The 13,571-nt window shown below is 38.6% G+C and overlaps 2 protein-coding genes across 4 annotated transcripts in view; one reads left to right on the plus strand and one right to left on the minus strand.

Annotated features, from left to right (window-relative positions):
* Positions 1-7,921, minus strand: part of ACP1 (acid phosphatase 1) — a 38,327-nt gene extending 30,406 nt beyond the window's left edge. For both annotated transcript variants that reach the window (XM_040551803.1, XM_040551802.1), the window contains exon 1: positions 7,913-7,921. The gene's annotated coding sequence lies outside the window, so the exon portion shown is untranslated. The remainder of the gene's footprint in view (positions 1-7,912) is intronic.
* SH3YL1 (SH3 and SYLF domain containing 1) overlaps positions 1-13,571 on the plus strand; it is a 43,616-nt gene that overhangs the window by 14,961 nt on the left and 15,084 nt on the right. The window contains exons 6-9 of one of the 2 annotated variants that reach the window (XM_040551794.1): positions 4,658-4,786; positions 5,731-5,893; positions 6,637-6,709; positions 7,384-7,440. In XM_040551794.1, the coding sequence (XP_040407728.1) occupies positions 4,658-4,786; positions 5,731-5,893; positions 6,637-6,709; positions 7,384-7,440 (422 nt within the window). The remainder of the gene's footprint in view (positions 1-4,657; positions 4,787-5,730; positions 5,894-6,636; positions 6,710-7,383; positions 7,441-13,571) is intronic. The other variant, XM_040551795.1, reaches the window with a different exon arrangement.

Here is a 13,571-nt window from a genome sequence, read left to right on the forward strand (position 1 = left end):
TGGTTACAGGAATGGTGCCTCATAAAGGGGTTTGGCTACTTAGACCATGGGACTTGCTTGAGAAACCTGGTCTGCTGGGGCTGATGAGGTCCATCTGTCAGAGAAAGAGAAGACGATTAGTCTCTCTCACCTATCAGTCATAGGCTTGCCAAGCTGGAGAGTTGCTGGAGAAGGGGAATCTCAATCCACCCTGCTCCTCCCAGTTTAATGTCAGTATCAGTGATAGATGCCCAAAGCCTGGAGAAGGGTCATGGGTTAGCTGGAGAGTGCCTGAAGATCAGCACAAAGGAACTCCAGCTGTTAAGGCAGCTTCATCAGGGTCCCAATTCAAATGTCTCTATTCTAATGCATGTAACATGGGTCATAAACAAGAGGAGTTAGAGATGTACACACACCTGCAGGGCCATGACCTCTATGGCATTACAGAGATGTGGTGGGATGACTCCTATGACTGTGGTGTTGGAATAGAAGGATACAAGTCCTTTAGGAAGGACAGGCAGGGGAGATGAGGAGAGGATGTTGCCCTCTATATCAATGACCAGCTGAGTGCACGGAGCTCTGCCTGGGGATGGATGAGGAATTGATAGAGAGCATATGGGTCAAGATTACAGGGAGGTCAGGGACAGGTGACACAATAGTGGGATTCTGCTACAAGCCACTTGGCCAGGAAGACCAAGAAGATGAGGCCCTCTATAGAGAGATAGAAGCATCTTCATGTTCACAAGCCCTGGTCGTCATGGGATACTTCAACCACTGATATCTGTTGGAGGGACAGCACGGCAGGGCATAGGCAATCCAGGAGGTTCCTGGAATGCATTGATGATAACGCCCTTCTCCAAGTGATAGAGGAGCCAATAAGGAGAGGTGTTATGGTGGACCTCATTCTCACCAACAAGGAGGGACTGGTGGGGAATGTAAAGCTCAAGGGCAGCCTTCCACTGCAGTGACCACGAAATGGTGCAGTTTAGGATCCTGAGGGCAGCAAGGAGGGAGCACAGCAAGCTTGCTTTGGCCTCTTCAGGAACCTGCCTGGTAGAGTTCCATGGGACAAAGCCATGGAGGGAAAAGGGGCACGAGAAACCTGGTTAATGTTCAGGGATCACCTCCTCCAAGTGCAGGAGAAATGCATCCCAACAAAGAGGAAGTCAGGTGAAAACACCAGGAGGCCTGCATGGATGAACAAGGAGATGCTGGCCAAACTCAAGCAGAAAAAAAATGCCTACAGAGGGGGTAAGCGAGGACAGATAGCCTGGGAAGAACACAGAGAGATCATCTTAGCAGCCAAGGATCAGGTTAGGAAAGGCAACGCCCTTTTAGAATTAAATTTGGCCAAGGGACATCAAGGGCTACAAGAAAGGCTTCTATAGGTACATCAGAGATAAAAGGAAGAGTAGGGAAAATTGTGGGTCCTCTCAAAAAGGAAACAGGAGACCTGGTCACCCAACTGCCACAACTTCTCAAATATGATGAAATTCCCACTGACTGGAAGAGGGGAAACATAACCCCCATTTTTAACGGGGGGGAAAAAAGAAAGACCCAAGGAACTAAAGGCCAGTCAGTCTCACCTCCGCGCCTGGCAAGATCACAGAGCAGATCCTCCTGGAAACCATGCTAAGGCACATGGAAAATGAGGTGATTGATGACAGCCAACATGGCTTCACTAAGGGCAGATCTTGCCTGACAAATCTGGTGGCCTTCTATGATGGCATCACAACATTGGTGGATAGAGGAGGAGCAACTGACATCATCTACCTGGACTTGTGCAAAGTGTTTGGTATTCCTACGTGATATCCTTCTCTCTAATTTGGTGAGACACAGATTTGAAGGATGGACAACTTGATGAGTGAGGAGTTGGCCGGATGATTGCACTCAAAGAGTTGCAGTCAACAGCTCAGTGTCCAAGTGGAAATAAGTAATGAGTGGTGTTCCTCAGGAGTCAGTATTGGGACCGGCCTTGTTTAACATCTTTGTCGGCAAAATGGACAGTGGGATCGAGTGCACCCTCAGCAAGTTTGCTGATAACGCTGAGCTGTGTGGTGTGGTCGACATGCCAGAGGGAAGGGATGCCATTCTGGCTCGAGAGGCTGGCTTGTGCCTACCTCATGAGGTTCAACAAGGCCAAGTGCAAGGTCCTGCACCTGTGTCAAGGCAATCCCAAGCACAAATACAGGCTGGGCAGAGAATGGTTTGAGAGCAGCTCTGAGGTAAAGGACTTAGGGATGTTGGTTGGTGAGAAGCTCGACATGAGCCAGTAACGTGCGCTTGCAGCCCAGAAAGCCAACCCAGGCTGCATCAAAAGCAGCGTGGCCAGCAGGTCAAGGGGGGCGATTCTCCCCCTGTACTCTGCTCTCATGAGACCCCACCTGGAGTACGGTGTTCAGCTCTGGGGACCCTGGCACCAGAAAGACATAGGCCTATTAGCAGGAGTCCAGAGGAGGGCCATGAAGAGGATCAGAGAGCTGGAGCACCTCTCCTACGAAGACAGGCTGAGGGAGCTGGGGTTTAGCCTGGAGAAGACTCCAGGGAAACCTTATAGCAGCCTTCCAGTACCTAGAGGGGGCCTACAGGAAAGCTGGAGAGGGACTCTTTGTCAGTGAGTGTAGCGACTGGACAAGGAACAACGGCTTTAAACTAAAAGGGATAGGTTTAGATTAGATATAAGGAGGAAATTCTTCACTCAGTGGGTGGTGAGACACTGGAACAGGTTGCCCAGAGCAACTGTGGATGCCCCATCCCTGGACGTGTTCCAAGACCAGGTTGGATGGGGCTTTGAGCAACCTGGTCTAGTGGGAGGTGTCCCTGCCCATGGCAAGGGGATTGGGATTAGATGACCTTTAAGATCCCTACCAACCTGAACCACTCTCTATGATTCTAGGCTCAATAAAGAGCACAAGTACTACAGTGCCTGAGTGAACTGTTATTTTCATTGACCTATGGGCTTTGCTACTGCAGATCTGCCTGGCAGTAAGTTTTAAAAAAATAGGACTACACCAAGTAATTACTTTTAAAGCTTAAGTGATTAAGCCAGCTTACTTTGAAGGATGAGATATAATCACAGAATAATTTAATTTGGAAGGGACCTTAGGAGATCTCTAGTACAACTTCCTGCTCAAAGCAAGGTTTGTTATGACTTCAGATCAGGTTGCTCATGCCTTTATTCCAACTGGGTCTTGAAAACCTCTGCTTAGCCTCTCTGGAGTGGAAACATACTCCACTGCTCAGCTGTTCTCATGGTGAAAAGTTTTGCCTTACAGACAGTCAAAATATTTCTTTTTTTAATGTGCCTATTGTATTGTCTTTCCACCATGCACCACTTGAAGAACTTGACATCGTATTCGTCATTGCCTCCTCATAGATACCTGAAAGCTGATGATAGGTCCCCCCCACCTAAGACTTCTCCAGTCTAGTCAAGCCCAGTTGCCTCAGTTTCTTCTCTTGGAGCATGTATCTTTTTATGCCTGTTCTTACAGTGAAGATTTTGCTGGTGTTTTGTCATCTTTTTCTGACAAAATAGAAGGATAAGATGCTACCTGTTCCACTGATGAGACAGATACATGGATCAGGGGAAGGCGGTGCATGACATTGGTGTTGCGAGGCATTCGGTATGCTGTCCTGCAGCATCTCTGTGTCTATATTGGGACATTGTGTTTCAGGTGTACAGGCAGAACTGGTCACCAAATAGGTGAAAAACTGGATCGTCAGGCTTGAAGAGCAGTGGCAAATGATTAACGTGATATCCAGAGGCCAGGTTCTTGTGGAAGTCCTGAAGAGGCTATTCTGGGACCTCTCCTGCTTGATAATCTTCATCAGTGACCTGGAGGAACAGCTGTAAAATAGCCTTTTCGAGTTTGTGGATTACACTTTGTAATCTTATCTTTCTGTTGAGGTCTGATAAAGCCTTACTTGATATATTTTGTGCTGGTTTGGGCACCATAAGATCAAGAAGATTGGAATATATTGAGTAGTGTTACATGTTGCAACAAATGTAATCACAGCTTTTTAAACACCATCTATGAAGAATGACTAAAGAGCTGGTTAAAGAAGAGACTGAGGGGCGATAATGTCTTTAAATGTATAAATGGCCACAAGAAAGAGGAAAGGAACAATGCGGTCCCCTCTCCGCATGACAGACTAGACAAAAATCAGAGAGATTATTGCTGAAAAAAAGACTTCTTTAAGGCCAAGAAAAAAAAAAAATTAGGAAGTAGCAAATTTGTCTATTGAAAATGTGGAATCTGTGTTACTGGAAAACAATTTCAAACAAGCAGTGACTATGAACTTTGTATATATGTTACTGTCCTGGCTTGGTAAATTTGAATAGTTTTCTGAAATTCTTGTGTTAAGGTTAGTAATTTTTCAGTCTTCTGAATGCAAGAGGAGGTCTACTATAGAGTATTCTCATGAGGCAACATTATTCTGTGCTTTGGAGGAAACCTTATCGCCCAAATTAATTACTTTGTGCTGGGTTCTGTCTGAAATGAAAACTGAAAGTGGATTTTAACTCCGACCCAGTTGAGCATATTCAGCAGAGAATGTGAGAACAGAGAAAAGTGAAACCCTTGCAGACTTTTGGTGGGATTAAGATAAAAAGGCTGTTGCTGCTCGTGTTGTGAAGCCATACTGAAGACTATCAAGCAATTTTTTTTTTTCCTTCTAGAAACTTAGAAGGGGATGTTGCACTGAGAAGCTCTGCTGCTGTCTATACATACTGCAAATCTCGAGGACTATTTGCAGGTGTATCTCTGGAAGGAACCTGTTTAATTGAAAGGAAAGAAACCAATCGCAAGTAAGTTTTCTTTGAAGTTAAAGGATTCAGTGAAGGAACAGTGACACAATGAACTGGGACGCATTCAGTTTGTTCTCACAACAAACTCTTTTCTTCCATTCCATGCTTATTTTAGGGTTTCTTAAGAGGTAAGGGTGTCTTCAGTTTACCCAACGGGTATTAAAAAGATGGTGAATGTTTAAAGAGACTTTAGGTTCAAAAAGGTAGTTATAGAGATATTTACTGTATACTGAGAAATATTTCAAGTCATTTGAAACAAAAAAATAAACCCTGTTTTAGACCATCACTGAATTTGAGAAAACAGTTTGAGAAATGCTGCAGATTTCCTTTGTACAGCCTATTACATTTGAACTACTTAAGGCACCTCCGAATGGGTGGAAATATTCAAAATGGTTTTACTGTGCTGCAGATCCTAAAATATCAACCAAATAATTCCAAGAACTAAAATACAGTAACTGAGGTGTCTGCTGTATTGTAAGTCCATGTTTATGAGGATTTTGGTTTTGCTAATACCAGCAAAGGCTACTACTAATTTTAATGACAGCATGTCAGTTAATAAAATTGCAGTGCCAATGCATTATTAAACAATTTTACTGCATCATTAAGGAATCTGTTAAAACATTTTTTAGAAGTGTCATGTATTTCTTCAGTTTGCTGCATGATTGGCTTTCAAATGGTCTCGTTGATATATGCTACGTGACCAGTAACGAAATATTACCAGTGAAGAACATTTTGAAATAAGGTGGTAGGCAATCAAGTTTGCAGTAGCTATTTATCATTCAGAATTTATTGCTAAGCTAGTTATGTCACTTCTAAATAGAAGATCAATAGGAGAAATCTATTAAGAATAGGAGGGGAGGGGAAATGCATAAGGTGGGCTTATCTAGACACTGAAATATAGTACTGATAAAAGACCTGGCATCTGTTTTTTTTTTTTTCATCAGGTTTTATGGGCAGGATATACGTGCTAGTGCTATCCTGTTGGGTGATGTTCCTTCTCCTGCTCAAGCAGAAGATCTTTATGAGATTCTAGCATCCTTCACTGAAGAGTATGAGAATGAAGAGCAAAAAAATAATCCAGGAAAAACTGTAACGGTACAAGGAAGGGTTTGTGTGTCTCTTTCTTACGGGCTTTTTTCTCTTCCTGAACTGTTTATAGTCAGTAGTAATGGTAATGTTGGTGTTCTTGTGGCATTCTTAAGATCTCTATTGGATTCTTACAAATGTAACGCATAGCAGACACTTCATAAAATCATCATAGAATGGTTTGGGTTGGAAGGGATCTTAAAGATCATGTAGTTCCAGCCCCCCCCGCCATGGACAGGGACACCTTTCTGTGTGTAACGTCCATTCAAGTACACTCTTCAGTATTCCCCTGCTGGGCTCTTCTAGAGAAGTATGTTGCTGGTTTGGCTTTGCATCATCTAGAAAAACTGTATATCCTTGTTTTCAGAGCAATGTATAATCGAATCTGAGGTGATGATTAGAAAAGTTTCTTCAATCTATTTCTAATCAAGTTAATCCGTAAATAACGAGCATACCAGGTTTGATTTGGTACTCTTCTAATTTTTCTACTTTTTCTGACTTCTATTTAATCACACTTAAAATAATATAATTCTCAGTATTATAGAGGATGATTTTTTGATTGATGTTACTGATGGACAATCATTTAGTTTTGTCTTTGTTAAACCCATAGTGAATTACTCTATAGTCATGTGTATGTCACTAGTTCTGTAGCGTACTTCTTGAGTTCATACATTTTCAGTGCAGCTTGACGTACCTCTAGAGTATGAAGTTAAAATCTACTTCCAGGTCTGATGCAAGTTATTTTAAAAATGTTTATGTTTTAGGTAAATGACCCACCTGCTAGACCAACATCAAGACCAGAACCACATAAACCTGCTGTTGGGCCAACACCACCGGGTTAGAAAGCATTTTGATAATGATTAATTAATCTCTTTATAAATGTAGATCATTAAGGCTAACGAAAGTTATACAATTACTGTAGTAGTAGCTGTCTGTATGAGAACATTTTTTTTTTGAGATAGTGCCATGAGCAACAAATGATAAAGCCTTTTTGTTTGTTTTATATTAACAAATCTTTTCTCTGACAGATTTTCTATAAAAGTAGTGTTGAATAATTACTTCTGTAACTAAACCAAGTAAAGTATACGTGGTTATTAGATATATGGAAGCCCCTTAGTACAATGACATTTCTTAGTAAAAAGTCATAGTTCTACTAGAAACTACAAGTCCTACTTCTAGAAACTTCTGGTTTCCACAAACTTAGTTTGTCTGTTAGGTTGTCATTTCTTTGAATAGAGTTCTTACAGTTGAGTGGGGGAGATAATTTTTGAATAATAATTAATCTACCAAAATACTCACATTGCCTTACATTCAATATGCAGCTTCTGTTGTTAACTTGATTTATTTCTATGGACAAGGATAGAAGGCAAGATCCTTATTTCTTTCTCCTGTACTGCTCCTTAGATAACTGCAGTCATTTTGGAACTGTTGAACACGTTAGAAAAACAGCACATGAAATGTAACAACATAAGTTGGTATATCATATAACTTGCTACTTAATTTTCTTTCAGCTGAAAAGAGTTCAAACAGGCTTTATCCTGAACTTCCAACTAATTATGCCTCTGCGGGTAAGTACTAAACTTACACATGTTTTATTAATACAATGTGAATCTGAGAAGTCCTAAAAGTACTTTGGAAGACATCTTCCAACATCTGCACATTCCTTTATTATCCGTGTGTTAAAATGAGATTTGGTCATATATGCTTTCCTGAAAATATTTCATAAATACGCATCTTATTCCTTGGCTTTACATTCCAACAAAAGATGAGTCTTTTTTGCTGCTCAGAAAAAGAAAATGTTGTTTTTTTTGCTTTATTCAGTGAGCTTGAAAAATACACCCAAAGTAGCAAAACTGTTTTACGTTGCCATCTAATTGAAGTGAAGAAGTAAGATGATATAACAAGCTTGTGTCCAAACCCTTATGCAAGGCATTTTAACTCCTGTTTTAATTAAGAATTACTTCCACAGATCATATCTGATTATGCTGGCATAAACATAGATTTCCATTGCGGTTATACTCCTTGAGTTTTTTGAGATATCTCTGCGTTGTACCAAGAAGATACTACTTGTTCAGTATTCTATTCTGACTCACTTAAGCATAAAGCAGTTTCAGCTCTAACAGTGAATCCTACTTGTAGTATTTGCAATGTAATTCTCGAGCTGTGAGGCCCATCGTCTGGAAACGTGTGATCCGTTAACTACATTTCCTGGGTGTAAGTAGGTATAATGGCCAGTGCAGGGATAAGTTTTGATACTGAGCAACAAACTTGTCTGGGTTGCAAATAATAAAGGAGATTTTTTTTTCCAGTTTTGGGGTGTGGGTGGAGGAGGGCTAAGGTTGACATTATGGTCAGAGGTTTTAGTTTTCCAGCAGTTACAAAAGTTGCAGAAGGGTTGAAGCATTCATCCATCTCATTAAATGAAAGAAGAGCTAGACTTGCAGATGAAATATTTTTAATTATATTTTATGTACACCTGAGTTATCTAGATAGGTAATGTGATATAACCTATTTCAAATGCAAGAAGAATGTTACATGAAAAACATGTTTTTCTAAACTGATAATGCGATGCTTGACTCAGATGCAAGTAGTGTTTTCATGTAACCGAATAACCCTTTAACTTAATGCACTTAGCTGGAAAATGAGGTTCAGAAATACTTTAAATTTTTTCCAGATACTTAGAAATATCCCAATTTTATTTAAAGAATAATATTTTGAAAAGACTTTTTGCAGTTCTGGAACAAAAAAAACCTCATGGCTTGTATTGTGATTCAGTGAAGTTTGAAGTTTTGCACCTGACAGGTAGTGTGTTCCCTTTTAGGAGCATTTATGAACAAGAGAGTGGGTCTATGGCTACAATATTGTAAGACAAAATGCTATTCCTAAACTCAAGTGCTTCTCCTTGTAACAATATAATTATTTTTTTTATAATTAGGAAAGAGTAATGATGTGGTTTACAGCTTTTAAGCAGTCATAGGACTTGCTTTTAAAAAAAAATCTTGAACTTGTGCTTTTATTTTCTAAGTGAGGTTTGGTTTTTGTGGTGGTGGTTTTTTGTTTGTTTTCAGATTTCTCTTGGACACATTGGCTTTCTTAGCTTTCATAAGTACTTGAATCAAATATTATAAAATTTAATTTTCAGGAAAATGTGTGCCCTCTTCTTTGGATTTTTTTTGAACTGGATGAATTATCTGTCTGCAGATACTGACTCCTTAAGCCTATTGTATATAAAATCATCACTCACAAACTTGATTACAGTAAAAATTTGAGGAAATCAGAGTATGAATTGTAACTAGCTTTCTTCAGCAGAAACTCTTCATTTTGAAAATATTACCAGATTGTTAGTGCACCATCAGGCATACGTTTGTATTCCTGTATACTGAAAGAAGTGTTATATCAAGCTTTCTGATGAAGAAGCAGAGGCAGACATGAAATTTATCACAGTGTTTTAGAAGCTAAAAAAAACTCAGTGATAGTTTGAGTGATTTTTTTTAACATCATAAAAAATTCATACCTTCACATGTTAATTTGTCTGCAGCTTTTCATAGACTTTTTGTTCCCTCTTGTTCCCTTTCAGACACTTGTTCTGTAATCAAATCACCTCTTGATCTTCCTTGATCTTTCTTTTGATTGCTAAACAGACTGATGAGCTCTTTGTCCTAAGTAATTTTCTTTTTTCCTCTCAAATTTTAAATAGTGCTACAAATAGCAAATTCAGAGATGTGAGCTCACAGACATCACTATGGTTTTTGGAAGCCCAAATCCTATTGAATTTAGACCAAGCTCTACTCCTCATAATTTATTTATTATTTAAACCTTCTTATGTATTGCTAATCCATGTTAAAACAGTTGAGCCAATATCAAGCCTTTCTGACTAGGTGGTGCCATGAAGTTATGGCAAACTCAGTTTGTGTTTACTAAATCACTGCTGCTTTTCGTGGTTGCAGTTCTCCAAGAATCAGGTCTGATGCAATTCTATGTAATTTTAGAGATGATCTCAATATGTCTTTCAATAATCTCTGAATGACATCTGGTTGAAGAAATTTATGAAAATTTATTTGTTGTAAGAATTCTAAGAAAGACTTTATGCCTCCTTAAGCATATTTTGTCAAGGAAATTTTAGGGTTTGTATATTTCCTTGTTTTGTTTGTATGTTATGGGGTTGTCTGTGACCAGTTACGGACTTGTTAATTAAGCCAACAAAATTACATGGACTAAGAGTCCAAGAGATGTAAAGCTTAAACTGCTTTGCAGCTCTCTGAGTACTATATCATCATTTTTACTTGTGACCACCTCCTGTTTCATTTACCATGCTTGTGTGTTCTGCAGTTCAGTTTCCATTTGACTTATGATCCTGGTGTTTTTTGTACTTTTACCCTGTAGGATGATACTGATCAAATTCAGGGAAAAGATGAAATATATGGTGGCACTGTGACACCATTCTAGATTTCTCTGCACTAGTACCTCAAATTACGTGTACTGCTGAGCCTGGTTAAACATAGTGTAGTGAAACAATGGAGCTTTTAGTTAGAGCTTCTGAAAGAGGGCATCACTGTGAATGTGTTTGCAACTTCACAATAGGCTTGCTTTGCTAAGTGTGTATTGAAGCATTCACTGTTTGTTTGTTTTTTTCTGATCAGCTTCTCTTAGATTTAACAAAACTAGTATTAGCTTGGAACAACTCAAATTTAACCGGAAATCTGGCACATAGCTATTTATATCAGTTATGCAGTTCCACGTTTAGAAATCCACAAGTAAATAACATCTGACAACTGCACTACAAAAGAAATGCAAGTGGGCCTAAATCCTCTCTTGATGAGGCACCTTTGTGTTGTGTTTTTTTTTTTTTGTGCTCTGAAAATGAAATAGTCCATGGGAACATGACTTATTTCTGTCACTGAGACTGGCTTATATTTTAGAAACATTGGCCCTGAGTCATTTCCATACACATTAGCTTGTACGCTTTAAATCTATTCTATAATGGGAGTATGAGACCTTTGAGATAAACAGAATAATATATTCCACCTGATGGAGCGCTGATAAAGGAAGTCATTCTTTCAATCAAACTTCCCATATTTTTCCATGATCTCTGTGATGTTACAGGTAAGGAAGTTAACTGGTTAATGAAGTTGTTTTCACGTTGTGTCTTCATGTTGAAGTGGAGCAGACTTGAATGAAAGATAATGATTTAAAAAAAATAACTGAAAAGTGGGTAAAAAAAAAAAGTAATACACCTGGATGAAATCGGATTATGTCCATATTCCTTCAGGCACTGTGGATGTGTGCTGTGTAGTTGGAAGTGGGGAAGAAGAAAGCTTTTCATTTTTCAGTACATGAATTATTCCTTTTCCAAAAAAGGCAGACATTTGCTGTTGAATCAAGTAGAACTAGAACTATTTCACATTGGAAGCAAGAACCCTCATCAGGCTGTATAATCTCTTCCTTCTATTTTATATGAAGAGGAGCTCTAATAGATTGCTGACCCTAAAATGAATAGGAAGGTTAGACTAATACATATTTGTTTCAGGAAAATTTTATGGAGTGTGATATATGAAGTCTAAGTTTTTTCATGTTTACTAAGTTAGTAGATAGACAATGTCATGAATGCTTAACCCCCTGTAAAGTACATAAAGTAACTTTTTTTTTCTTTTGAGGTTTAGCTGAGCTTGGTCTATTTTTGTGGGTTTGGTTTTGTTTTGTTTTGTTTTTTTTTATGGCAAGGATTCTGACATGTTTGTATTTAGTTACTGGAATAATAAAACATCCATCTGGTGGTCCCCACGGTATTAACTTTCTTGCTATTATGAGCTCTTTCTTAATACTAACCAAACCCAGGAAATCCCAGGAAATTATTTTTGAGACTATTTTTATCTCTGAATCACTTTTCTAGGATCATACTATTACTCTTGTGAATGTTATAAATCAGATAATCAAGCTGCTTGTGGCTTATGTTGTGGCAAGCTGAGAGGAAAACATAGCATGCAGGAATTCTTCTGGTCATACTGAAATAACTTGCTGTGTATAATCAGCTAACTCAAAATACAACAAAGCATGAGAAATTGAGGTCAGATGTGTTAGGATGATATTGGGGTCTTCCTGATGTGTGCATTTGTTGGTGGAGAACTGTAATGCTAAATATGACCTAAATGAGGTGTATTTTTTTTTTCTTGGAATTTTCTTAATGGCTTGGAATAAAAATTAGGAAGTTAGAGCCAATTTGTAGGAAAATGATAGTGTAGTCTATGCTTTTTTTTAAGCAGCATAAAGATAATTCTGATTCACAGTAGTTAAAATTTGAAGTTGTTCATGTGAACATACAAATGTTAAATAGTATGAGCTAAAGCCTTTGTGTGAGGCCCTTTTAAAGCCCACAGCTTGATATTTTAGCATGTTTATGAAATATATGCTTAAAATTTTATTTCAAAGCATTAAATAGTATTTTTGTTCTGCTATAGTAGTAGGACAAAGACAAATTCAAATTGCTTTCCTATCTATTTAAAAAAAAAAAAAAGCCATTGGGAGTATGGGAGTTTCTGCTCCATTAATACTAATGGAATCCAAGCAGGACTTAAGTACCTCTAGGAAATGATAGGTACACAGGATTTCTATCCAGACTGTAGGATATTGCACTGTTTGACTGACTTGTGATAAAGGCTGATACTGATCTAAGAGATGTAAATCATTTTATAGTTGTGGTTGGGTGGATAGGATGAAGCTTTGATCTATCTTGATAGCAAGAACTAGAAACTTTTCTACGTCTGAAGACTGCATTTTTGAGAACATCCTGTCTACCACACAGTTCCCATCTGATGGGAGGCCAGTAGGACACGGGAGGAAATGCTGCATACCATTTCCTGGAAGGATACTGAACAACAGCTTCACATTAGTGTTAAGGGAAGGCTCTGGTAATAAATACTGTCCTTTCTTTGGGAATTAATTAGGATTTGCTGTGACCAAGAAAAAACACTTTGTACTTTTCCATAAGCAGCAAAATGAATAGGGCAAAATTAGTATTTCCCCAAAAAGTGATGTTCGCTATTCTAGAGGGACCATCCAAGGGACCTGGGATCTTGCATCTACCTTTGCTGTGATATTTCAGTATTGATCAACATGATGCAGTCAGCTAGGTCTTGGTGATTGAACCAAGAAGGTCATTTGTGCTTTGGGAAAAATACTCAGTTCCTGAAAAGGAAACAGGAGGCCTTGCAAAATTAAATCAAACACCAATATAGACTAACTTAGTATGCCAAATAACTGTTCTATGAATGGTATAAAAAATACTTCTCACTTTTACAAAAAGAGAAAAGAAACTTCTTACCTGAATGGTGGTAGAATAACATAATAGCAATGAGAATATACTTACTGGGTCAAGAATAAGTCCTAGCATAGATTTCAGCAGCCCCTAAACCCGTTGACCCAACTAAACTGAACGAGGGGTTTCTGAACTTTGTAGATGTCTGCATATCATTGTTATGAAAGTAGTAGACTTCACATTAAAATAGTTAGGAGATACTCACTGGCTTTTTCTGTGGAAAGCAGTTTTTGAATCTTTCTTTTCTAATGGCTTGAAATCTTCCTGTGCTTTTCCAAAAATAAATTTAGATGAACGATTAAATCTGTTTCGTCCCATGCTTTCCTGCTCTTTAGCTAAAATATCTTTTCTCTTTTATTCCTTTGCTAATAGTAACTTCTTTCATCT

Source organism: Cygnus olor, chromosome 3 (assembly GCF_009769625.2).
Source record: "Cygnus olor isolate bCygOlo1 chromosome 3, bCygOlo1.pri.v2, whole genome shotgun sequence".
Classification (NCBI taxonomy): domain Eukaryota; kingdom Metazoa; phylum Chordata; class Aves; order Anseriformes; family Anatidae; genus Cygnus; species Cygnus olor.